This window comes from Podarcis pityusensis (genome assembly GCF_964106645.2).
Source record: "Podarcis pityusensis genome assembly, chromosome: 3".
Taxonomy (NCBI): domain Eukaryota; kingdom Metazoa; phylum Chordata; class Lepidosauria; order Squamata; family Lacertidae; genus Podarcis; species Podarcis pityusensis.
This window is the reverse complement of record NC_138026.1, coordinates 18,746,610-18,769,213: the sequence shown is the minus strand read 5'-3', so window position 1 is coordinate 18,769,213 and position 22,604 is coordinate 18,746,610. Positions and strand designations below refer to the sequence as shown.

The 22,604-nt window shown below is 42.9% G+C and overlaps 1 protein-coding gene across 2 annotated transcripts in view; it reads left to right on the top strand.

Moving 5' to 3' along the window:
• LDAH (lipid droplet associated hydrolase) overlaps positions 1–22,604 on the top strand; it is a 92,312-nt gene that overhangs the window by 56,399 nt on the left and 13,309 nt on the right. For both annotated transcript variants that reach the window (XM_080999315.1, XM_080999314.1), the window contains one exon: positions 7,360–7,597. In XM_080999315.1, the coding sequence (XP_080855441.1) occupies positions 7,360–7,597 (238 nt within the window). The remainder of the gene's footprint in view (positions 1–7,359; positions 7,598–22,604) is intronic.

The following is a 22,604-nucleotide window of genomic DNA, read 5'->3' as shown; positions in this document are numbered from 1 at the left end:
AGTAGTAATGTGCAGTGCATTTGTGGGACTGACTGGATTCATTGTGAAGTCATTTGTTTGTTCTCTAACTGGTGTGATTGGTTTCTTGTATTCCAATCTATATAATTACAAGCTTATATAAATGGCAAGGTCAGGTTTAAGCTTGCTTTTGATCTACAGTAATCTTGACCTGATAAAGGATCAGTGTGGGAGTTCTTTTATGATATAGAAACCTTCATGTTACATCTCTCATAATAAAATGTTTTCTCTTGATCCTAGTGATGTTGCCTACTGGTTTCTATGTGCCTTAAACAAAAAGGTGATTTGTGTGATACGTTAAGTCAAAAGTGGCCCATAAACTAGCACTAAATACATCATTACATTACCTTTTAAAACTGCATCAGGTTTTACCTGACAGATAAGGACTTTCCTGCTGCCAGCGCAGCTGGTGAACATGGAAGTGAATGGAAATAGATCAAAATTAAGTGTTCTATCTGACAGACACAACTTTTTTGGTTTCCATGGGTTTCTTCAAAGAGTTGGCAATCGCTAGTGATCTATTATGAGCGCTTGTGAAATTTCTACACTGTTATCTCCCCCCCGCCCCGTGCAAGCTGTCTTATATTAAATCTGTTTCCCAAACCTGGATCTCCAGCTGTTTTTGGACTACAACTCCCATCATCCATAGCTAGCAGGACCCAGTGGTCAGGAGTGATAGGAACTTTAGTCCAAAAACTGCTGGAGACCCAAGTCTGGGAGACACTGTTTTAAATTATGCTTTTTGTTTTACATGCAGACGCTTTTTCTTTTATATGGATCGGTGCTGAGCAGCGACAAGCGCTGCATTTGGATAAAGCTTTTCTTTCTGGGGTCATCAGTTATAAAAATAATGGATTGCTTACTGTTCCTGCCAGCTGATTTGATCAAAGTCTGAAGTTCATTGGGAACTGCAAGTTACATACATAGCATGGAATCCAATCCAAGTCATACATTCTTGTTGGTTGATGTTGATTACATTAACTGTTTGTGCGTACACACCCGCCCCAATAATTCAAAGCAGGTTATTCCGCAAAAGCAAGCGAGCAAGCTCCAAAGTTATTTCCTCCTCAGGAGTGGAAGTGAACCTCAACCACCGTTGAATCTGTTGCTGACGTTGCGTGAGCCAACAAGCTATTTGGCTCTAGTGTCTGATGAAGCATTTCAGTTTCATCAGTGAACTCGGTAATTTGGCAGGTCTAAAGTTCAGTCCCGATGCCTCTAGATTGGCATCGGTGACATATGGTTAGTGGACAGAAAATCTGCCCCTGCCCCAGTGCTATTTTTATAGAAAAAGGGGTGCTGGAACTCACCACGAACGCCTCCCTTGTTTGTCCCTTTTTTCTGAGAAGTGAGAAAGCACAGTATGAAGAGAGAAAAAACATGCACACTCTTTCTCCTCACTTCCTCTTGCGCTTGCCGATCAGAAGGTCGGTGGTTCGAATCCCCTCGACGGAGTGAGTTCCCGTTGCTCTGTCCCAGCTCCTGCCAACTTAGCAGTTCGAAAGCACACCAGTGCGAGTAGATAAATAGGCACTGCTGTGGTGGGAAGGTAAACAGCGTTTCCGTGCGCTCTGGCTTCTGTCACGGTGTCCTGTTGCGCCATAAGCAGTTTAGTTATGCTGGCCACATGACCTGGAAAGCTGTCTGTGGACAAATGCCAGCTCCTTCGGCCTGAAAGCGAGCTGAGCGCCGAAACCCTATAGTCGCCTTTGGCTGGACTTAACTGTCCAGGGGTCCTTTACCTTTGTTGTTGTTGTTTAGTTGTGTCCGACTCTACGTGACCCCATGGACCAGAGCACGCCAGGCACTCCTGTCTTCCACTGCCTCCCGCAGTTTGGTCAGACTCATGTTTGTAGCTTCGACAACACTGTCCAACCATCTCGTCCTCTGTTGTCCCCTTCTCCTTGTGCCCTCCATCTTTCCCAACATCAGGGTCTTTTCCAGGGAGTCTTCTCTTCTCATGAGGCGGCCAAAGTATTGGAGCCTCATCTTCAGGATCTGTCCTTCCAATGAGCACTCAGGACTGATTTCCTTAAGAATGGATAGGTTTGATCTTCTTGCAGTCCATGGGACTCTCAAGAGTCTCCTTTACCTTTACCTTACCTTAAGTTTAAAAGGTTCCTCCAGAAACAAGGCTGGCTAGATTGCTTCTTCTACAACGTGTTCTGTGAGGAAAATCTCTCCCTGCAGACTCCAAAAGATGAACACCCGCAGGAAGAACACATAGTTCTGTTGGGCTTAGGGTGGGTTGAGTTTTCTCATCTACCACCCCGCCTCAGTTATAATCTTCTAGCTTTATTTCTCTTCCATGGCTTCTAACAGATTAAAAAGGGCAAATGTCAGTAGAATCTATTGCCCTGCCCAAGCCATTTCTATGGAAGAGAGATGCTAGACACAGGTGACACCTGCTGGTAATGATCATTTTGATTGGTAAACAGAGGAGATAGGCAGAAGCATTATTATTTTTAATCATTTTTATTAAGTTTCCCATTTTAACAATCCAATCAAATCACATTTAATGTTCCACATTATACAAATACATATCAAATAGTCCAAATATTCTACCTAAATTAAATTTTTTTTTGTTGGGACTTCCCATGCTTCAAGTTCAAGGCAGAAGCATCTAGGAAGCCTCTCAGTCAGTGGAAATACGTTAATAATGAGTGTGGGCAACAGGAGTAAGCCTAGACTATGACTTTTAAAGTTCAGAATCTCGTGAGGGATCCTGCACTGGTTCATAAGAACATAGGTGGTGCTATAGGTGGTGCTATAGATTCCTTATGTTAAAATGAAGAGCTAGATCTGAGATCCACCCCAAAATATGCCAATGGTTTGAAAGAGTAATCTATAATCTTCTTAAAGCTTTGTGGGGGTTTAGAAGTGGCAGTTAACTGGCTGACCTAAATATGCAAATATTAAAGGAATGTGTGGGGTTCTGAACATGATTAAATAAATACTATATCAAGTTTTGAAATATCTGCTTAGGATATTTTATAGACTCGTGGTCTTCTGACTTCATCTGCAATGAGATGGAAATATAACATCTATGATTAAAAGAAATGTCTTCAAAGAAACTTGGGCATCACTGTAGGTCAGAATAGTTATGCTGCATTTGTTAAAGTCAGAAAGCTAAAATTTGGTGTAATTTGTGTAAATTGGTGTAAAATTTGGTCCAAAACATATTGATTACTAAGTGAAACGTTTGTACAGTGGTACCTCGGGTTAAGTACTTAATTCATTCCGGAGGTCCGTTCTTAACCTGAAACTGTTCTTAACCTGAAGCACCACTTTAGCTAATGGGGCCTCCTGCTGCTGCCACGCTGCCGGAGCACCATTTCTGTTCTCATCCTGAAGCAAAGTTCTTAACCTGAGGTACTATTTCTGGGTTAGCAGAGTCTGTAACCTGAAGCGCATGTAACCCGAGGTACCACTGTACTAAGTGAAACATTTGTACACTGAATAGTCAAAACACATGTAGCAAAGCCTAGCGTCAAAGCCACACATGAGACGACACGCAATGGTGTGTTACTTGCCTCTTCACATCTTTGAAACATCCTTGGAAGAGGGGAAGAAAGAGCTATGTCGTATTCAAGAATTTATGTATGCTGGTAGATTGCCGGCTGCATTCATAATTAAATAGAACGCATTAAATATTAATATTTTCATAGAAATTTTATCATTCCTATTTAAAGTTAAATGTGATCCAAAAGCGCTTTCCTGGCAGTTTTCTTTTTGCATTTCATTTCCACCTGACCTCACTCACCTACATTCCTCCCCACGGACCCTGTACCCCAGCCATGCGTTTATATCCTTGCCAATTCAGGATTATACTTTCATACCCTCCAACATTACTCAGATGAAAATAGTGACATTTTTCACTCCCCCCCAACTGACCCTCCTCAACCCTCCATTTTTGTCCCCTGCTGAGCATTTCCATCCCCTTGCTTTCTGCCTGTACCTCTTTTGCCTATTGATGTTTATTGGTTTTTCCAGTTTTTTTAATGAATCAATGCCAAGCTACATCATACTACATCAAATTTAATACAAGAAGTTGACTTTTCTCTCTTCGTCCTAGACGCGTTCCTGGTTTTCCCCCATTACAGCTTAGTATTGCACATTTATCCCTGATTCACGATCTGTTCCTTATGTTCAACTCCCATTATCCATCAACTGTTGATTTATCCATTCCTACTTGTATATTTTGGGACACAGGTGGCGCTATGGGTTAAACCACAGAGCCTAGGACTTGCCGATCAGAAGGTCGGCGGTTTGAATCCCCGCGATGGGGTGAGCTCCCATTGCTCGGTCTCTGCTCCTGCCAACCTAGCAGTTCGAAAGTACGTCAAAGTGCAAGTAGTTAAATAGGTACCACTCCGGCGGGAAGGTAAACGGCGTTTCCGTGCGCTGCTCTGGTTTGCCAGAAGTGGCTTAGTCTTGCTGGCCACATGACCCGGAAGCCATACGGCGGCTCCCTTGGCCAATAAAGCGAGATGAGAGCCACAACCCCAGAGTCAGCCATGACTGAACCTAATGGTCAGGGGTCCCTTTACCTTTACTTGTATATTTACCAAACAATATTGTATACCCTTATACAACCCCTTGCCTATCTGTTCTAAATCATTGCTTATTATTTCTATGTTAATTTCCCTTTCCTATCTTCTTATCATCTTGCGTGTGCAGCTTTTAAAAAAAAAAAGTTGACTTTTCGCTCTTCATCCTAGATATATATCAGGTTTTCCCCCCCTTTGCTTCTTGATATGGCATCTATAATTCACATGGCATCTATAATGGCATCTGTAATTCACAATCCATTCCTTATGTTCAATTCCCGTTTCCCATCAGCTGTTGTTTTACCGATATATCATATACCGTTAAAGAGCAAAAGAGGTTACACATTTCCTTGCCTATCTATTTTAAATCACTTAGCTTTCTGCCCACACCTAAGAGGCCCATCAGCCTTTCCTCCTCATTGCCCTCTTCTATGAGGTCACATAAAAAGGCAATTCTCACTTTGCCACTTCCGTTTAAATGGAATCTCTCCCGACGAAGACGTGCAAAAGCTCCATCATCTGCAAACTGGCTCTCAGTGAGCATGGTTAAAAGGATGCCCGTGAGTCTCTTAACTTCAGTCATTCAAGATGCATTGTGAGCTATTAATTAAGAATAATTTTTCTATTTAAGTTTCTGTGATTGGAAGGAGTCGGCTAAAGATCCAGATACAAAAATATTTCTCTCCTAAAGCACACACATTTCCCATTTTGTTTTCCATTTTGTCTAATTATAAGACCTCATGCTTGAAAGCTGAACCACAAAGCAGAATACCTACTGAATTTCTGTTACCCTGGAGCCCCACCCTGCTCTCTCCAAGCTCTCCTCCAAAAAAAATAGTAGTTTATGCAGCCTTAAAATTTAGTATACAGTGGTACCTCGGGTTAAGTACTTAATTCGTTCCGGAGGTCCGTTCTTAACCTGAAACTGTTCTTAACCTGAAGCACCACTTTAGCTAATGGGGCCTCCTGCTGCTGCTGTGCCGCCGGAGCACGATTTCTGTTCTCATCCTGAAGCAAAGTTCTTAACCCGAGGTAATATTTCTGGGTTAGCGGAGTCTGTAACCTGAAGTGTATGTAACCTGAAGCGTATGTAACCCAAGGTACCACTGTAATTGGCATTATTATTTATAACTACATTTTCAATGAAGAACATGCCACCCAACATTTGATGAATGGGCAGGAGAGGAAGCAAAGGGCGAAAGCTGAATATGTTCATTTCTCCAAGATGGTGGTGGTCTCAAGCGAAGAGTCCAAGATAACAATAAGAATAAGAATAATGTTATTATTTATACCCCCACCCATCTGGCTGGGTGGTCCCAGGCACTCTAAAAGAAAACATTCGTGCAGATTCAGAAATCTACAAACATTAAGAATTTCATATCAGTCTCCAAGCGTTTTCAACCACCTGCCAGTCAGCTCGTAACAAAAGCAGGGCTTTGCATTCCCTTCGATGAGAGGGAAATGATCTGCACACCCACATATGTTTTCTATTTCATATTCAAAACAGTTTGCTCTTATAGAAGAGAATAGACACGCATAAACACACCATGTGCACATGCATGATTGTGGCTGCCGAAGCTTTGATGAGCAATCTGTCCTTGGTGCCAGCGACCCCTGATAACATGGATTGCCTTTCCCTGCCTGCCAGTTTTCCCAGGTCATTCCGATGGACATGGTCAAGCGATCCCTCGCTGCGATATTTGCATGCCATGCTTACTTAGGTGTAAGGAAGGCTACTATTGGCTGGATTTACCAGGGGCAAAGCTTTGACTGTCACCAGCTAGGAATTCCGAAGCTCTTATTTGGCAAGAGTCTGTGGGACAAATTGAAAAAACTGATAACAATAAATGAAAAATACATTATGATGATTCTTTTTTCTGACTGTATTTCAGAATTTTGAGTTACTAGGTTGAAGAAGGGGATTTTGCTTAGATCAAGGAAAGAGAATTCAGTAAAATAGGGGGGAAGCCCTTTTTCAAACCCTTGAATGGGTGATCTGCATTCACGGCCCCATAGACAAGAAAGATGTTTTCATGTTTGTACCTTGACTTCTGGGATGCGGGTGGCACTGTGGTCTAAACCACAGAGCCTAGGGCTTGCTGATCAGAAGGTCGGCATTTCAAATCCTCACAATGGGTGAGCTCCCATTGTTTGGTCCCAGCTTCTGCCAACCTAGTATTTCGAAAGCACGGCAAAGTGCAAGTAGATAAATAGGTACCGCTCTGGCGGGAAGGTAAACGGCGTTTCCATGCACTGCTCTGGTTTGCCAGAAACGGCTTAGTCATGCTGGCCACATGACCCGGAAAAACTGTCTGCAGACAAACGTCAGCTCCCTCGGCCAGTAAAGCGAGATGAGCGCCGCAACCCCAGAGTCGTTCGCGACCGAACCTAACGGTCAGGGGTCCCTTTACCTTTACCTTGACTTCTGGTTGCGGAGGGTACATATTTTCCCAGGAGAAAGTGAATCGAGTTTGGGAAGGGTTTGTTTCTAAGAACTCAAAGAGGCACAGTGACCCATTGTTATCTGAAGATTGGAAGAAACCTTAGTGACTCTAGGGAGGGAGTTTGATGTTTTTGCTACTTTACAACGCAGTGAGATGCATGTCTACTCAGAAGTAAGTCCCATTGAGCTCAATGGTGCTTACTCCCAGGTAAGAGTATATAGGATTGCAGCATAAGCTTCCATTCAGGAATATATTCATCCGTGGCAGTGGGAGTGAGAACTAGTCAAATTCTGCCTTTTCTCTGAGTCGCACGTTGTTTGACCATTTTCCCTTTCATGTCTTTTCAGATTCTCCGCAGTCTGCTGCTGTTTCCTACAGTGGAACGTATGGCTGCGTCCCCACAAGGCAAGATCATGACACCCCTGCTCACCTGGTTTCGTTATCCCTTGTACATGCTTTCCTACTTCGCATCGTTTCTCCCAGACAGAATAAAACACTTCATGTTACGTTTGGCATCTGTCATACTGCACCTAGATGACGCTACACTAGCGACTACTATAGATTTTCTCAATTTCGATTCTGTTGGTAAGTAGAAACAGCGAGTAATACTTCCTCTTTCCCCCTAAATATTCCTGTCTAGCATGCTGTTTTGAAGGATATGGATGTTAAGGGGACAATAACCTAGTGATAAGAAGTTTTTAAGGATTTGAGCGTATAGCGGTGGTTCTGGTTGTTTTCCTCAGTACAGAATTGAAGAAAAACGAAAATGCCTTGTCTCCAAAAAAAGGAATAAATTGCTGTTTTAGGGAAAACTCATGGATTTTCAGAATAGCCTTCTGAGTGCCGTTCTTTCCAGCGTTTACCTAAGAAGAGCCTTGTTGGATTAGACAAAACCTCATGTAGTCCTGCTTTCTGCTTTCACAGCCAAGATCTGCCTGGATAGCTCCATAGGGTAGAGCACGGTGCTGATAAAGCTAAGGTTGCAGGTTCGATCCCTGTACGAGACAGTTGCATATTCCTGCATTGCAGGGGGTTGGACTAGATCAGGGGTCCTCAAACTATGGTTCGCGGGCTGGATCCGGCCTGCCCGGGATCGGAAGGGGATTGCAGAGGAGAGAGGCACCCCACGTGCCCTGGACCCCGTGTGCCCCGTCTCCTGCTTGCGGCCTCCTCGCCCGTCTGCCTGCGCACCAACTGGGCAGCCCGGGCCTCTTCCTGCCCACCTGTGCAGACCTCTCCCCACCCGCCTGCCCGCCCACCTCCCCGCCCCAGAGGCCAGCAGTGCGTAGTCAGTGGCCCTGCCTGCCTGCCTTGACCACTGCCTCTGCCCACTGCGCTGGGGAAATGGCTGCAGCCGCGGGCGAGGACAGGCCCAGCACGAGGGACTTGCTGGCACTGCAGCACACCACACCCCTGCCGCTGCCTCCGGGGTGCCCACCTCGCCTCCCAGGGCCTGGTGCCGGCCCCGATCCCCGATCTGGCACGCCTGCAGGGCTGCAATGTGGAGTTTGTGATGCGCCAGGCGACGGTGACGATCGGGCGCAACTCATCGCAGGGCACCGTTGATGGAAACATGGGCCACTCCAGCCCCCGCATTGGAGTGCAGTGAAAATTTCATAACAGTCAGTAATAGAGAAACCAGAAGAAGCACACCCAACTTGGCTTTATAATAAAGATATGGCAGTTGTGTCTCAAACATCATCAGATAGTGTTACGTCATCAATTGGGATGGCAGAGAAAGAAACCTGCATTCAGAAAGACCACATTTGGCAGAATGCATGCAGACTTACTGCTCAAGTGAAATCGAGACATGCTGAGAGGAATTGTCTTTTTCAACACCCCTTGATTAATTTATTTTTAAAATAAATTTTATTATGGTTTAAAGAGGAAAATACAAAACTTAATATATTTTCCTTTATTTTAACCAAACCAAGACTTTTATCTAAATGCAATACAGTGGTACCTTGGTTCTCAAACACCTTGGTACTCACACAACTTGGAACCCAAACACTGCAAACCTGGAAGTAAGTGTTCCAGTTTGCAAACTTTTTTCGGAAGCCAAACATGCTCCGTTTTGAGTGTTGTGCTTCCTTCTTGAGTGCCACACTTCTGTCTTGAGTGTTATGCTGAGGTCTCTCTGTTTTTGCTATTTATTTTGTATTTTTGTTTTTGCGGCTTTTTTGTTTTGTTTTTGTGACTATGTGGAACCCAGTTCAGCTACTGATTGATTGATTCTGCGACCGCAGTACATTGTTTACTGCTTTCATTTTATGGATCAATGGTCTCGTTAGATAGTAAAATTCATGTTCAATTGCTGTTTTAGGGGTTGTTTTTAAAAGTCTGGAATGGATTAATCCATTCTGCATTATTTTCTATGGGAAAGCATACCTTGGTTTTGGAATGCTTTGGTTTTGAAACAGACTTCCGGAATGGATTAAGTTTGAGAACCAAGGTACCACTGTAAAAATACAAAAAGGGAGGGAAGGGAGAAAGAAATGGAGGGGAGGGAGAAAGAACTTTTTTTAAAGTGTCAAAAATAGGTTAAAAGAGAAAGATAGCAAAATAAGATTGAGAAAATAAACAACTCCCAGTTCTTCATCTGTCTGCTATATAAAGACAATATTCACTTTGTCCAATCTAGTATAACACCCAGCAAAACCGTGTGTGTGTGTGTGTGTGTGTGTGTGTGTGTGTGTATTTCATGCAAAAAGTCTATGAGAGGTTAATTATTAATTTTGTAGGAAGGACAAGGTAAAGCCTATATGGCCAGGTGAACGTTCTTCCGTGACAATTTTGGGCCAACAGTTCTCCATCCATACCTGAGGTGGGACTCACAGGCCAGAGACAGACCTTATTTTAAGCAACCTGGGACTCAGAAATTGCTTTGTTCTGGCTAAGGGAATGATTTCAGGCACAAGGAGAGAGAACGCTGTGGTATTTGGGCGAAGCACTGGAAACTTCGCTGTTGCAATGCAGCAAAAGAGCTCCTTTGGCTCCAATAGCGTTACACCATTTTGGGATTTGGTCCCCTCTCTGACAGCTTTCGAAATCTCTTTACGTAATTAGCCAGTATTGAGAGTGACTAGTTTTATTTGGCTGTACTTTGCTAGCTGCCTTTAAATAAAATTAAGTACCCATTGATTTCAATGAGTGGCCTTCGCTGGAAATGAATCATTGTGGTTGACTGAGTTCAAAGGAAATGCCCACAAACATTAAGACTTTGAGAGGGAAAGAGTTTTATATAGCAACAAGCTCTTAGACCTTCCTGTATAGGTAAGTAATCTAGGAAGTGGCGTGGCCCGTAGCATATGCTTCGGATTAGCAATAACTGACAGTATCTTGGTCGGCAATCTTGCCTATTCTAACTCCACTTTACCTCTGTGAATTTGTACGGGGAAAGAAAATGGGAACAAACTTTGTTAGGGCCATATCCTCTTGCCCTTTAATAACCTGTTAGGTATGGCTCAGAAATATTCAGCAAATGAATTTATTCCTCCTCTCCAGGAAGTTTGTGTCAACTCATTAAAAAATGTATGTGTGTTACCTTTGGCACGAACATCTGCCTCATTGCTGTAATTGCAATAAAAACCACGATGAAGGGCAGAAAAGATGGTAAAAAGTTTCCTTAAAAGTTATGCATCTGTCAGAACAAACTAACCTGCCAGGGACTCGTTACCACGTCCGGAGCTTACTCACAACAATATGTTTTCTCTCCTCTGAAAAGGAAATGAGATTTAGAAAACTTAATTATAGCAAGACCTAAGCACCCAGCCCTATTTCCACCCAGGCCAAAAAGCAAAGCACCATTAAGAAAAAGCGGGACCTGGGGCATGATTCTGGTTGTGTTGTTGGTTAATGGGAGACTTTTGCTAAAATCAAGATTTTGCTCCCAGGTACATAGGAAGACTCAACAACTGAAATTGCATTAGCCTGTGCTCCTCACTACACAACCCTGGTGCTGATCCAGATAACACTCACATTAAAAAGATTATTTCCCTTTGAAGAGGGATTGATTCTTATACCTCTCTGAGAATTGTAGTTTTGTGAAAGAAATAGGTGTCTCCTAATGAAATATACTCAGAGTCGAGAGTGGATTTCATACTCTTTATTCAGCTCATAGTGGTGAGGAGGAATGGAAGTTCCCCCAGAATGTCTGCTTTATATACATTATTTACACAATGGGCCCCACGTGATTGGCTAATTCCGGGATTCTCCTGTAGGCCAATCAGGTTGCGGATTCACTTCCACCTGGAGGACCAATCATACTGCTGCATTCTGAATCCTATTGTTCTAGGACCAATCAGACTGCTGCATTCTGAATCCTGTTGTTCTAGGACCAATCAGACTGCTGCATTTTGGATCCTATTCAACTCAGTACATAACACCTAAGAACTCTGAGCATCCTTAACAAACTGCAGCTCCCAGAACTCTCTGGGGTGAAGCCATGACTCTTTAAAGTAGCTTCTTCAGTAGACATCTCCAGCCTTACACTTTTACACAGATTGCTACACAGATGAAATCCCCAAGCATTTCCCCTTGGAAAATAATGGAACTTCCCAACTTGGTCTATTCAGAAGCCTTCAGATTTTTCTCCAGTTGTAGAAACAGTATAAGCTGCTAGATGCAAGCTCTTCTAGAAAGTGGGCTTCTACAAAAAGAAAACCGTTTGCAATGTAGTTTGGATTTTATCCAACCAAGTCATCCTACTCACAGTAGACCTGCTGTAATCAATGGACCTTATTTGATCATGTCCATCGATTGCAATGAGTCAGGTATGACAGCTTGGTTGAATGCAATCCATTGTTACTTTGTAGCATGCTTTAAAAGAGCAGTACATATTTCTATCAATTTTATTAATGTACCACCTGAAAAAATATTTTCCGGCAAACGTGTATGTATTGGTTTTTAAGGTGAGGGCAGACAGGCCTGTGTCTATACAGCACAGGATTTATTGTCCACTAGCTTGACGGGCAAACTTCCTCCATTTGTTTCAGTAAAATTTCCACAAAAGCACAGACATTACATAATGGATAAACATTGCGAGTCTTTCTCTTTTTTTGAGAGGCAGGCTTGTAGGTCAGAGGTTAACTTCTGGATGACAATGAAGATACAGATAAGCACAGTAAGCAAAAATGAAAAAACAACAACCCTTCCCTCTGAATAGCCTATACGTGGCTGGTCTTTGCAGTCTTGAATCTGTGGCTTCTCTTGAGGAATTTCCTTGTTTGTTTAACCTGTTTATTGACCAGGGGAGTAATGGAGACGGTTTATTTTATGATACTTGGAAATGGTGGAAGAGACCAGGGAGCGGGGAGGAATCTTATCTTGGGAAACAGCATTTGAAATGGTTTCTTTGCTCCGTTTTGTTTTTTTCAGTAACAGTCTTCTTCTTCCTGCTGTATATTAAGAAAATCATATTGATGGGTATAAAAGCCTAATAGTTGGCAATTAGAGGGCCAGTTTTGGGCAGAGCAGCAAAGCTTTCTCATTTCCTTTCCTCCTCCTTTCACTTTTGGCCTTGGGGAGAGGTTAAAAGCCAGCGCAACGCTTTTCCAGGGTTGAAGACAGAGTCTTCAGAAAGAAAGTCCTGGCTCTCTGAAGCCTGTAGTTAAGAGATTCGCAGAAGCTAAAAGGTCCCTTTTGATTTGTTACAAGATTTGAGTTAGTGGTGGTTTTTGCACACAGGCCACCGGTTGTCTATTACTGATATTAAGCAATGAGTGTTGAATCAGGAATGGAACTTGCTGTTAACACAGTCTAAGGTCTGATTTATTTGTAATATTGAAATATGTGTCTGAGGCACCATAAACTGTCCACTTGGGACAGTTAAATTTTTCCACTGCTGGTCATGTGTGGTATTCAATTTTATATATATATTTAAGTTTACTGACCCCTGGTCTAGTTCAATTTAAGGCAGCTTCCTACATTCCTAATATGTCCCTACTTTATATACATTACACAGCATTTTGATAATAAATGTGGGTTAACTTACATATTGCCGATGTGACAAGACCATTAGATGACTGCTTCATCTAGTTCTGAGGGGATCCATTCAGCCCACGTTGAATAGGCCAGTTTTGTAATATGAGCTGGTACTTTTCATCATTCAAGGCCTTCAGATACAGATAATTCTGGCTAGAATGAAACAATGGTGGGTGGGATGTTATCCTTTCTAGTTCGGAGCTTTTTAAACACCGCCAGTGCTCAGATAAGATTTTAAGCTTCAGGAGCTGGTTAAAAATAATAAAAATCCTTCCATGGCACTGCTGCTGCCACCATTAGGAAATGGTCAAAGTAATTATGGTAGTAGATATTTTAAATTTTATTCTTAAGCATTAAATTAGGGTTGCCGTATTTGAAGAAGTAAAAATCTGGACACAAAAGAAGTTGTTGGGCTTTTCTTGGGAGGGGGGGAGGGAAAATTGCCAAAAAAGTTGTGCCGATTTTTCAGAATTCCCCCTGGACACATATTGTTGTCTTTTCAACACAGACCTCTTGTTTATTTCAGCTGAACCTCAACAAAAAGAAAAGCGGAAACCCAGGAGTGTATCTTGTGTGTGTTAAGCATGATTCATTATACAGTACTGTGCATCACAGTGATTCATGCATGAATTAGTAATGCACAGCTGTTGTTTGGTTAACACTAAGAGCTAACAAATAGGAATTGTGAAAAGAGTGGGTATGAGAGTGATGCCCTGATCCTCAGTAAATTCACTTGGACATCGGTTTTGCTTATTTCATTGGAACAACTAATCTCAGTTCCAAAAATGAGAGCTCTGACAGTGTCAAAGCGTGGATCTAATAAGCTTTGTACAACCTGCTACAAAAGTTTTGTGGAAAATATGTACAAACTTTCATAATCGTGCTGTAAATGGTCCTTTCCATGGTGGTGTAGAAACATTCCCGTGCTACCTTTTTCATATGTCTTCCACTCAGATATCCTATGGTGCCATAGATGCCAACTTCCTGGGGCTAGGCACCCACAAATTTCGGTGCCAGGGCCATGCACGCTGCCTGGCACCCATGGCCCTGGGCACCCATGGCCGCGGGGCCAAGCTGGCACTCCTGTATGGTGCCCTTTCACTTTGAGCCAGTGTGGTGTAGTGGTTAAGAGCAGTAGTCTCGTAATCTGGTGAACCGGGTTCGATTCCCTGCTCCTCTACATGCAGCTGCTGGGTGACCTTGGGCCAGTCACACTTCTTTGAAGTCTCTCAGCCCCACTCACCTCACAGAGTGTTTGTTGTGGGGGAGGAAGGGAAAGGAGAATGTTAGCCACTTTGAGACTCCTTAGGGGTCTCAAAGTGGCTAAAGCGGGATATCAAATCTAAACTCTTCTTCTTCTTCTTCTTCTTCTTCTTCTTCTTCTTCATCATCATCATACTTTCTGAATGGCATGGTATATGGCTGAGCTCCAAGGTACATTTGAGCAAAGAGAGAAGTTGTATAAGCATAGCGAGTCATTGCCCCAGAACAAGCAGATATGCCCACAGTCTTCTGCAAATTGGAATGCCTTCTTTGCAGCTCCTGTCTTTTTCTAGCTTGCTAGAAAACCCAGTGACAGCATAGCTCAAATGTTCCTGCGCTTGCACAGTTGTTGTTAGCTATGCTATTTGACGTTAGGAATGATATTCCATAATATATAGTTTCAGGAGAGTGTTTCCCTTACCTGTGGAAACACATTATATTTTACCACCTGCCTTCCAGGAAAGGAGGCCAAGGAATAGCAGCCTCTACTATTTTCACATTTCCTCTGCTACTGTTTATTTTCCTGTGTGATGCCTGACTAAAATGTTTGCTTAATGTTGTCGGACAACTCACCTTCCCAAGACGGCACTTAAGTGTGGCTTGAAAGAAACTCCATGTCTGCTTTGTCCCCCCTCCCTCCCTCTTTTTTTTTGCAAGTGAACTAAGGTTTTCCCTATTTAAGAGTGCGATGCTCATATTAACTTAGTGAAGAGAAGTGAATGGCTTTTAAAGGATTTATTATGTTTACGTACCTATTCATTTGTCAAAGTGACTCTGCTTTATAATTTGCCCTGTTTCCGAAATAGAGAAAGAGGGTAAAGTTTAACAAGGTCACTTTATTGCTGGTAAGAGCTTTGATTTCCCTACAGATGCCCTGTGTCAAAAAAACAAAACAAAACCCCGTTTTGGTTTGGTTTCCATAATTATGGGGTTTTGGGTTTTTTTTTTTCTTCAAATAAAAAAATATTAAGAGCTGTCAGTTTTATTTCCATCATAAATATTGCTCATGAAGCTTGAATGCTTTGATAATGAAAACGGTTCATGACTTCCAAGAAATATTAAGCACAGTTTGGGGGTTTCTGACATCCTTCCTGAAGTTCCCGTTTGAAGGAGAACTCAGTTGCAGTGAGTCATGCAACGTGCTGGAAGGAAGGAAAGAAAGAGGGGTGAGATTGAGAAGATATTGAAAAAGACCCATATGCGGAAATACTTCTGTCAGATATGGGTCATTAGGCAGGACCAGCCTAACTGCACCCAAGCACCCCATACAGTCTCTAGGGGCAGTAGTATTTAGGGGAAATAGTGAAGTAGCATGTCTTCTAAGAGTTTTGTGTGCCAGCATATCTGCAAAACTGTAAGACGTCCCAAGGCAGCACATCTACAGAGCAGCAAAATTTGTCTCACCTTTAATGTATAGGCTTCAGTTTTCAATTTTTTTACTCCCAAAATTTCTTGGCATCAACGTTAAGAGATAATAGAATGACTAACCGAAAGCTTGCAGATCCTTAAAGAAGCATGTGCTAATTTAACATTTCTGAGTTTTGTAGCGCCGGAGGCTGCTTACAACATTGATTAATTTTATTTACAGATTTGATAATTTTCATATGGCTACTGGTTTTTTTTATTTTAAAAAATTAGCGAGCGGAAAGTGCCTGGTGTTCGGGAATTCTAAGACTTAAAAAAAAAAAGTGCAGTTTTGAAAGGTCTAGTCTGCCATCCTGATTCAAAACAGAATCACATTGACATAAACTTGCTTCTTCATCTTAGGACCACCATAGAGTATAATATCTTTGATCCTGACTTGTTTTTAGGAGGTAATTTAATTATTGTTTGATTTTATACCAGTGTTATATATTTGTTGTTAGCCACCCTGAGCCCGGTTTCAGTCAGGGAGGGTGGGATACAAATAAAAATTTATTATAATAATAAATTATTATTGATAATTATTATTAAGAGGTGTGCAAATGCATACAGCAGAAAGCACCAAAAAAAGCTTTCCAAAATATATAGTTGATGAATATACTGTTCTATAGTAAACTACTTAGTGATTAATGATGATAACAATGTTTTATTTATACCCCACCCATCTATTAAAAGTTATAAATCTTGCCAAATAAAATAACGAATTGTGTTAATGACAATTGAAACATCATGTTCAATGAGTTAAATATAAGGGCCGGCCCCTAGTGCCAGGTGTCAAAGCATGGGAATCAGCAGTCCTCAGTGCCTCAGGCACAAGGGAGTAGTGCTATAGCAAGGTCCCATTCAGCAATGCTGATGCTATTTGGTGTAACCAATTCAGATAAGGCCTCATTTCCAGCAACTAAAATTTCCTGTTGTGGAGGAGGAGTTCATCTGAAGAATGACCCTTTCTACCTTGGGATTTGCCCTATCCCTTCCGCTCCAGATATCATAAATTTCATGTCAAGAGAGAAGCGAGGTCAAGATGGAAGGGCTTCTCAGTCTCGCCTCCTCTGGGCAGTGGTGACTTAGCCCTTCCTCTTCCTACCAGCCCAAGTCAGATATGGGCTTCATTGTTCGGCCGAACAAGAACAACAAATTATTATTTATTTGCCATGCATCTGACTGGCTTGCCCCAGCCAGTTTGGCCGCTTCCAACAAATTAAAACACAGTAAGACATTGGTCATGAAAAATGTCCCTATGCAGAGCTGCCTTCAGATGTCTTCTAAAAGTCAGGTGGTGGTTTATTTCCTTGACATCTGATGGGAGGGCGTTCCACAGGGAGGGCGCCACCACCAAGAAGGCCCTCTACCTGGTTCCCTGTAACCTCACTTGTCACAGTGAGGAACCTCCAGAGTTCCCTCTGGTAACAACAAAAAACACCAGTAAGGCCATATGGCTTGAATGGGTTTGTGAAGACTCGAGTAAAGCACAAGGAGATGGCACAGAAAAAGGAGGCAGGAGTCAAACATTGGCCATACTACCTCGTCCAAAGCCTATATCAAACATGCTATTTAACCACAACCACTCCAAGTTATAACACCTGAGGTTGCTTTCGGGGGGAGGGGGGTAAAATGCCTTTATCGCCGCCAGACTCCTAACTACTAAAGGACCAGTCCAAGGATGAATTCAAGAATTCCAGGGACTCTTTCGAGAGATAGGGATGACGTGGATTATTACAGTGGTGCCCCGCAAGACGAATGCCTCGCAAGACGAAAAACTCGCTAGACGAAAGGGTTTTGCGTTTTTTGAGGTGCTTCGCAAGACGAATTTCCCTATGGGCTTGCTTCGCAAGACGAAAAACGAAAACGTCTTGCAAGTTTGTTTCCTTTTTCTTAACACCGTTAATACAGTTGCGACTTGACTTTGAGGAGCAACTCATAGTAAACTCCCACAATGAGGTCACTGTTATTCTTCTCTCCCTTAATTTTGACCCAAATGCTCTCACTTTGGCTTTGAGGTTCTCAAAGCAGAAGCCTCAATACAGTGGGGAAACTCAAAACAGAAACCGTGTACCACATTCAGCGTTCGAAAACCGGAGCAGTTACTTCTGGGTTTTCGGTGTTCGAGATCCAAAATGTTTGAAAACGGAGCTGTTCAAGAACCGAGGATTGACTGTACTCAACTATGGTCTCAAAAGCGGGGCTGTTTACAGCTCTGGTTCAGATTCAGCACCATTTGACAGAAATGCCAATTTGTTCCGACTTTGACCGTGTGAAAATAGGAATGGGAATCCGTCCTTAGGCGGAAAGTTGTCAAGTACAAATCTCATGTTAGCAAAGAATAAAAAATTCAAACAGGCCCAGGATGAATCAAGGGAATGCTTCAGTTTTTCCATTGTTGTTCAACAGTTGAATTGTGGCGTTCATAAAACGCTCCTCCCGGGACTGTGTGACTTCTGAACATAAATGGCGGCGGGGTGGGGGAATCGTATGCTTATATGCCTTCCCACATCAAAACCCTGTAGAAAGCTAGCATATAGAAGAATTATACCCTTCCTGACTTGCTAGTTTTCTGCTTACCGGGGGGGGGGGGATGTATGAGGAATGGCAAAGCATGCCTTCCTGGAAGCAAATAATAATCTGGAAAGAAAACTAGTGTTACGCTCCTCTGAAAGAATTTTACAATAAGATGGGCAGCTTACCAGGCAAAAATGTTAGCAGATGGTGGTACGTTCCCCCTAAGAAAACTAATTTTTGAAAGTCTAAGGGTGCAATCTTATACCAATGTTGCATCAACAGTGAGGCTGTGGGAATCCTACTGCACTGGTAGAATGCAAGAAACACTGGCATCGTTGCAGATATGCGGGCAAAATGCATTTCCACTGGAGCCGTTCTCCCAGCAGATATGTGCCAGATAGACGGCTAAGACTGAGCAAAGTCAAAGGCAGCACAGAAGAGGAGCACCCTCGTGCTGTATCCTGTGCCATTGATGATGGGGAAATATAGGGAAAGGGGTCCCATGAAAGAAGCCTTTCTGAGCTGATCAACCTGAGATCCTTGTTATCTTGAAATGCTGGAGCTTGGGACCTGTCATTGAGCCTACCACCCACAGCTACTTGTCTGCATTCAACAACTTTTAGTGCAACGTTTTAACCATCATTTGACTGTGCTAGTCAACCCAGCAGGGACGCAGGTGGCACTGTGGGTTAAACCACAGAGCCTAGGGCTTGCCGATCAGAAGGTGAGCTCCCGTTGCTCGGTCCCTGCTCCTGCCAACCTAGCAGTTCAAAAGCACATCAAAGTGCAAGTAGATAAATAGGTACCGCTGCAGCAGGAAGGTAAACGGCGTTTCTGTGCACTGCTCTGGCTCACCAGAAACGGCTTAGTCATGCTGGCCACATGACCCAGAAGCTGTATGCCGTCTCCCTTGGCCAATAAAGCAACATGAGTGCCGCAACCCCAGAGTCAGCCGCAACTGGACTTAACGGTCAGGGGTCCCTTTACCTTTAGTCAACCCAGCAATAAAGGTAAGGACACAGCTGATTCCAAAAAAGAAAAAAAACACTAAAGAAACAACCTCCTAGAGAGGTTGCCTAGAGAGAACAGTCTCCGAAACACCAAATTTGCACAAAGGGAAATTGATAGGCTGCTGTTTTTGAGTAGCTCTTTGGTTCCCCACATGCCTGTAGTCTATAGCGCAAACTTTCTAGGTTGTCTGTATCTGCAAGAATGACTTTATAAAAGGTGGCAGGCTGGAGCTATCGCTGTGAGCATCTTTGTTGGAAATTTCTTTGTGTTTTTCTTTCTTCATCGTTTCCCCTCTGCCCCTCAGATGCTTTGGCTAACCAAGTGGAAAACAATCTTACTTGGAACTTCTGTATTGTTCCATTAGTGTGACATCACTTCGTATCCATGTTTTATGTCACAGAGGAATGCAGATGCTTGGCTTAGGAATCAGATATGATTTTGTTTGTTTGTTTGTTTCTTCGTTGTCTCTTGCGCCGCTGTGCTGTGAGGACCAAGAGCTAACGGTTGCGGTATCATACATTTTTTGCCTGGCGCAGGGCTCACATCCACTTCTAAATTTAAGTCTGTCATGCCGAACCCTCCTGTATTCCTAAATTGGTTTGACATGTGTACACCACATTTGTTTGGAATCCCCACCCCCCCTTAACTGACAAATTTCTAACTTAACAGTGCACATAGCCGCAAGCAGCACATTATGACTGTTCAACTTCCAATGAGAGTTTTCAGTTAACTTCTCCGCTAACAATTTTCTCTGCTGCAGACCAGCGACCAGGTGGCATTGGGAAGTTGCTCTAATCAAGCAGAAACCTGAGGGCTTCCAGAGAACAAACATGTGTACTGTGGCTGATATAACTATGGACCATGGAAGCGGGTTCAGATTGTAGATTAAATTGCTAGATGAATCCCTCTGTCGATGGTATGAAAGTTACCACTTCTCCCAGAGGAAGAGAAATGGTGATTGCTCCTTTGTGCAAGTTGCTCTAATCTATGCAAATTGAAAACTATCCATTGGCGAACTTTAAAGTTTGGAAGGGTGGGAATGCAGCCCTAGAGGGAATGGAATAGATTTCTTGTTTGGTCTGTGACCAAGAACATGATTTTTATTTTTTTAAAAGGCAGTCCATCAATGTCTCTCCATATATACATAAAGGCTATTCCAACTGAAAATTTGACCGCTAAATCTTTATTTACTAGACCGTTGCTGCCTCAAAGCAGAAGTCATTCTTCATTTAATCTTAAATTAATTTTTGAAATTGATCTAATATGGTTTGAAAATGTCGAGTTTCCTTGCCTTGTTGTGTAGTCTAAGTGTATGAATGGTTTTGAACTTCAGTGCTGTACATGCAACTTTGTTTGTCGGACAATTGGTGGTTAATTGAATTGGTGTCAAATAGCCCTAAAGACTAAGGCTGGGGGATTTGATTGATTTCAGTCATTATGCTTTGTTTGGGTGGGGTGGGGGAAGAACTATTAATTTAGCTGATGTGGATATTAAGCTTTGGCCGTGACACTTTGGGTTAAATAGCTACTGGTGATATAAAGCTCTCTTTTCTTCTCTTGGTCCTTGATTCTGAGTCCCATCAACGTTGCGGCATCAGGAATAAATCAAGTGCCTTTTGGCACAGTTAGCCATCTCTGTTTAGCAAAGGCATGTGACTAAACCGACACCAATGCTTAATCACCTCCGTTTGTCAGGGTGTTGGGGAGAAAGCCAGCAATCTCATCTTCCAGGTCAGAAGAGAGGTCACCGGCAGGATCATAGTGTGATTTTTTTCCCCCCCTATAGCTAAGTGCACTAGACCTGACCTAGGAGCAAATGAAAACCTTCAAGCTCCTAGTCTTTCATTGCCTCCTCCCATATGACACGTATAAATGACTAGAAATCTTCCCAAGTCTTATCAGTTCAAGATAGCTTTGTCAAGCTGTTGGATTGCCCAAGCCACAGACTGATTAATTGATACCCACAGACTGATTAATTGTTATATTACAATCCTGATTTTCTCAACACTTCTGTGGGACCAGACCCTCCAAGTGTTCCCGTTTTCCAGGGACATTCCCAGATTTACAGAAACCATCCCGGTTTCTGATTTGATCCTGGAATGTTCCACTTTCCCTTAGGACATCCCTGTTTTCATCGGAGAAATAATGGAGGGTATGATAAAAATATGAGGATCACAATCTAGTCCAAAATCAAAGTAGACATTCTGTGAAAGAAAAACCCCACAGTCCTGGCCCTGGTTTGTTTGTTTTTTTAAACAAATTTAAAACACTTTTTTCTATTGCTTGGGGCAGACAAATACTGTCAACCCAGGGAGGCCCACCTGGCACTAACATTGCATGACTTCGTGTGCCAGATGAAAGTCTGGCTTTTCTGGAATATTTTTGAGAGGAGCTGAGGCTGTCCCTGGGTGCCAACTCCCTGTTACTGGCTGTGACATTAACATATGAGAGTGCTGGAGGTGAAATAGTTAAACAAGTTACCCAATCAGAACCCAGGGGGTGGAGTCAGAGGGACTATAAAACCAGCTCTGGGAGGGGCAAAGGGGGAGTTTGTTGGGAGTTGGGTGGTTGGTTGGAGTGGGAGTGAATTGGGATAGAGTCTGTAGGTAGGTTGAGTTAGTGTGGCGAAATAAGCTGAGTCAGGAACAGTTAGGGGCTAGGAAGACAAGTAAATATCTGAGAGGTGGTTTAGTGAGTGAGAGCAGGTAGCGGAAGTTATAGGTCTGGATTGGCAACCCATGATTGTAATTGACCGATACCGTTTATGAAACCACACACTTGTTAAACTGCAATAAATAAACAGAAGTTAACGTTCCATTTTAACCCTGACTGGACTCAGTATTGTACCAGGTAGGGCCTGGGTGATGGCAGCGAGAAATAAAATGGTGGCACAGGGATCAATAGACGGTGAAACGTCCGGGGACCCTGTGTGATCGCCACACTGGCATTTTGGGTTAATTCAAGAATGGGAACCCTGTGGCTCTAGAGGTATTGTTGACTCCAACTCCCATCATGTAGGTGTCAATATTAGATTAACATCTTCCAAGATAATAGTGCCCACTCACATCATAAAGAGCTCATAAGCCACCTACACTCACCAGCCAGAAGCATCATAGCCAGACACTGGCGAGACCTGTCAGGAGTAAGCATGGACCAATGGTATCAAATAGTATGGGAAGCAGCCTTATTAGAAAAACTAACCAATAAACTGAAACTGACACGGGGACAAATCAACCTTTCTCGCCACCAAAGGAATGCAAGCGAATAGTAAAGGGAACCCGCACAAGCGATGCTGACACAAAACCCCACACATACACTAAGTAGAATAGAAGCATTGTCACCCGACCCCAACCCCACTCCTCACCATGCCCCCCTCCACCTCTTTCCCCCTTTTCTTCTTAATGCAGGCGTGTCC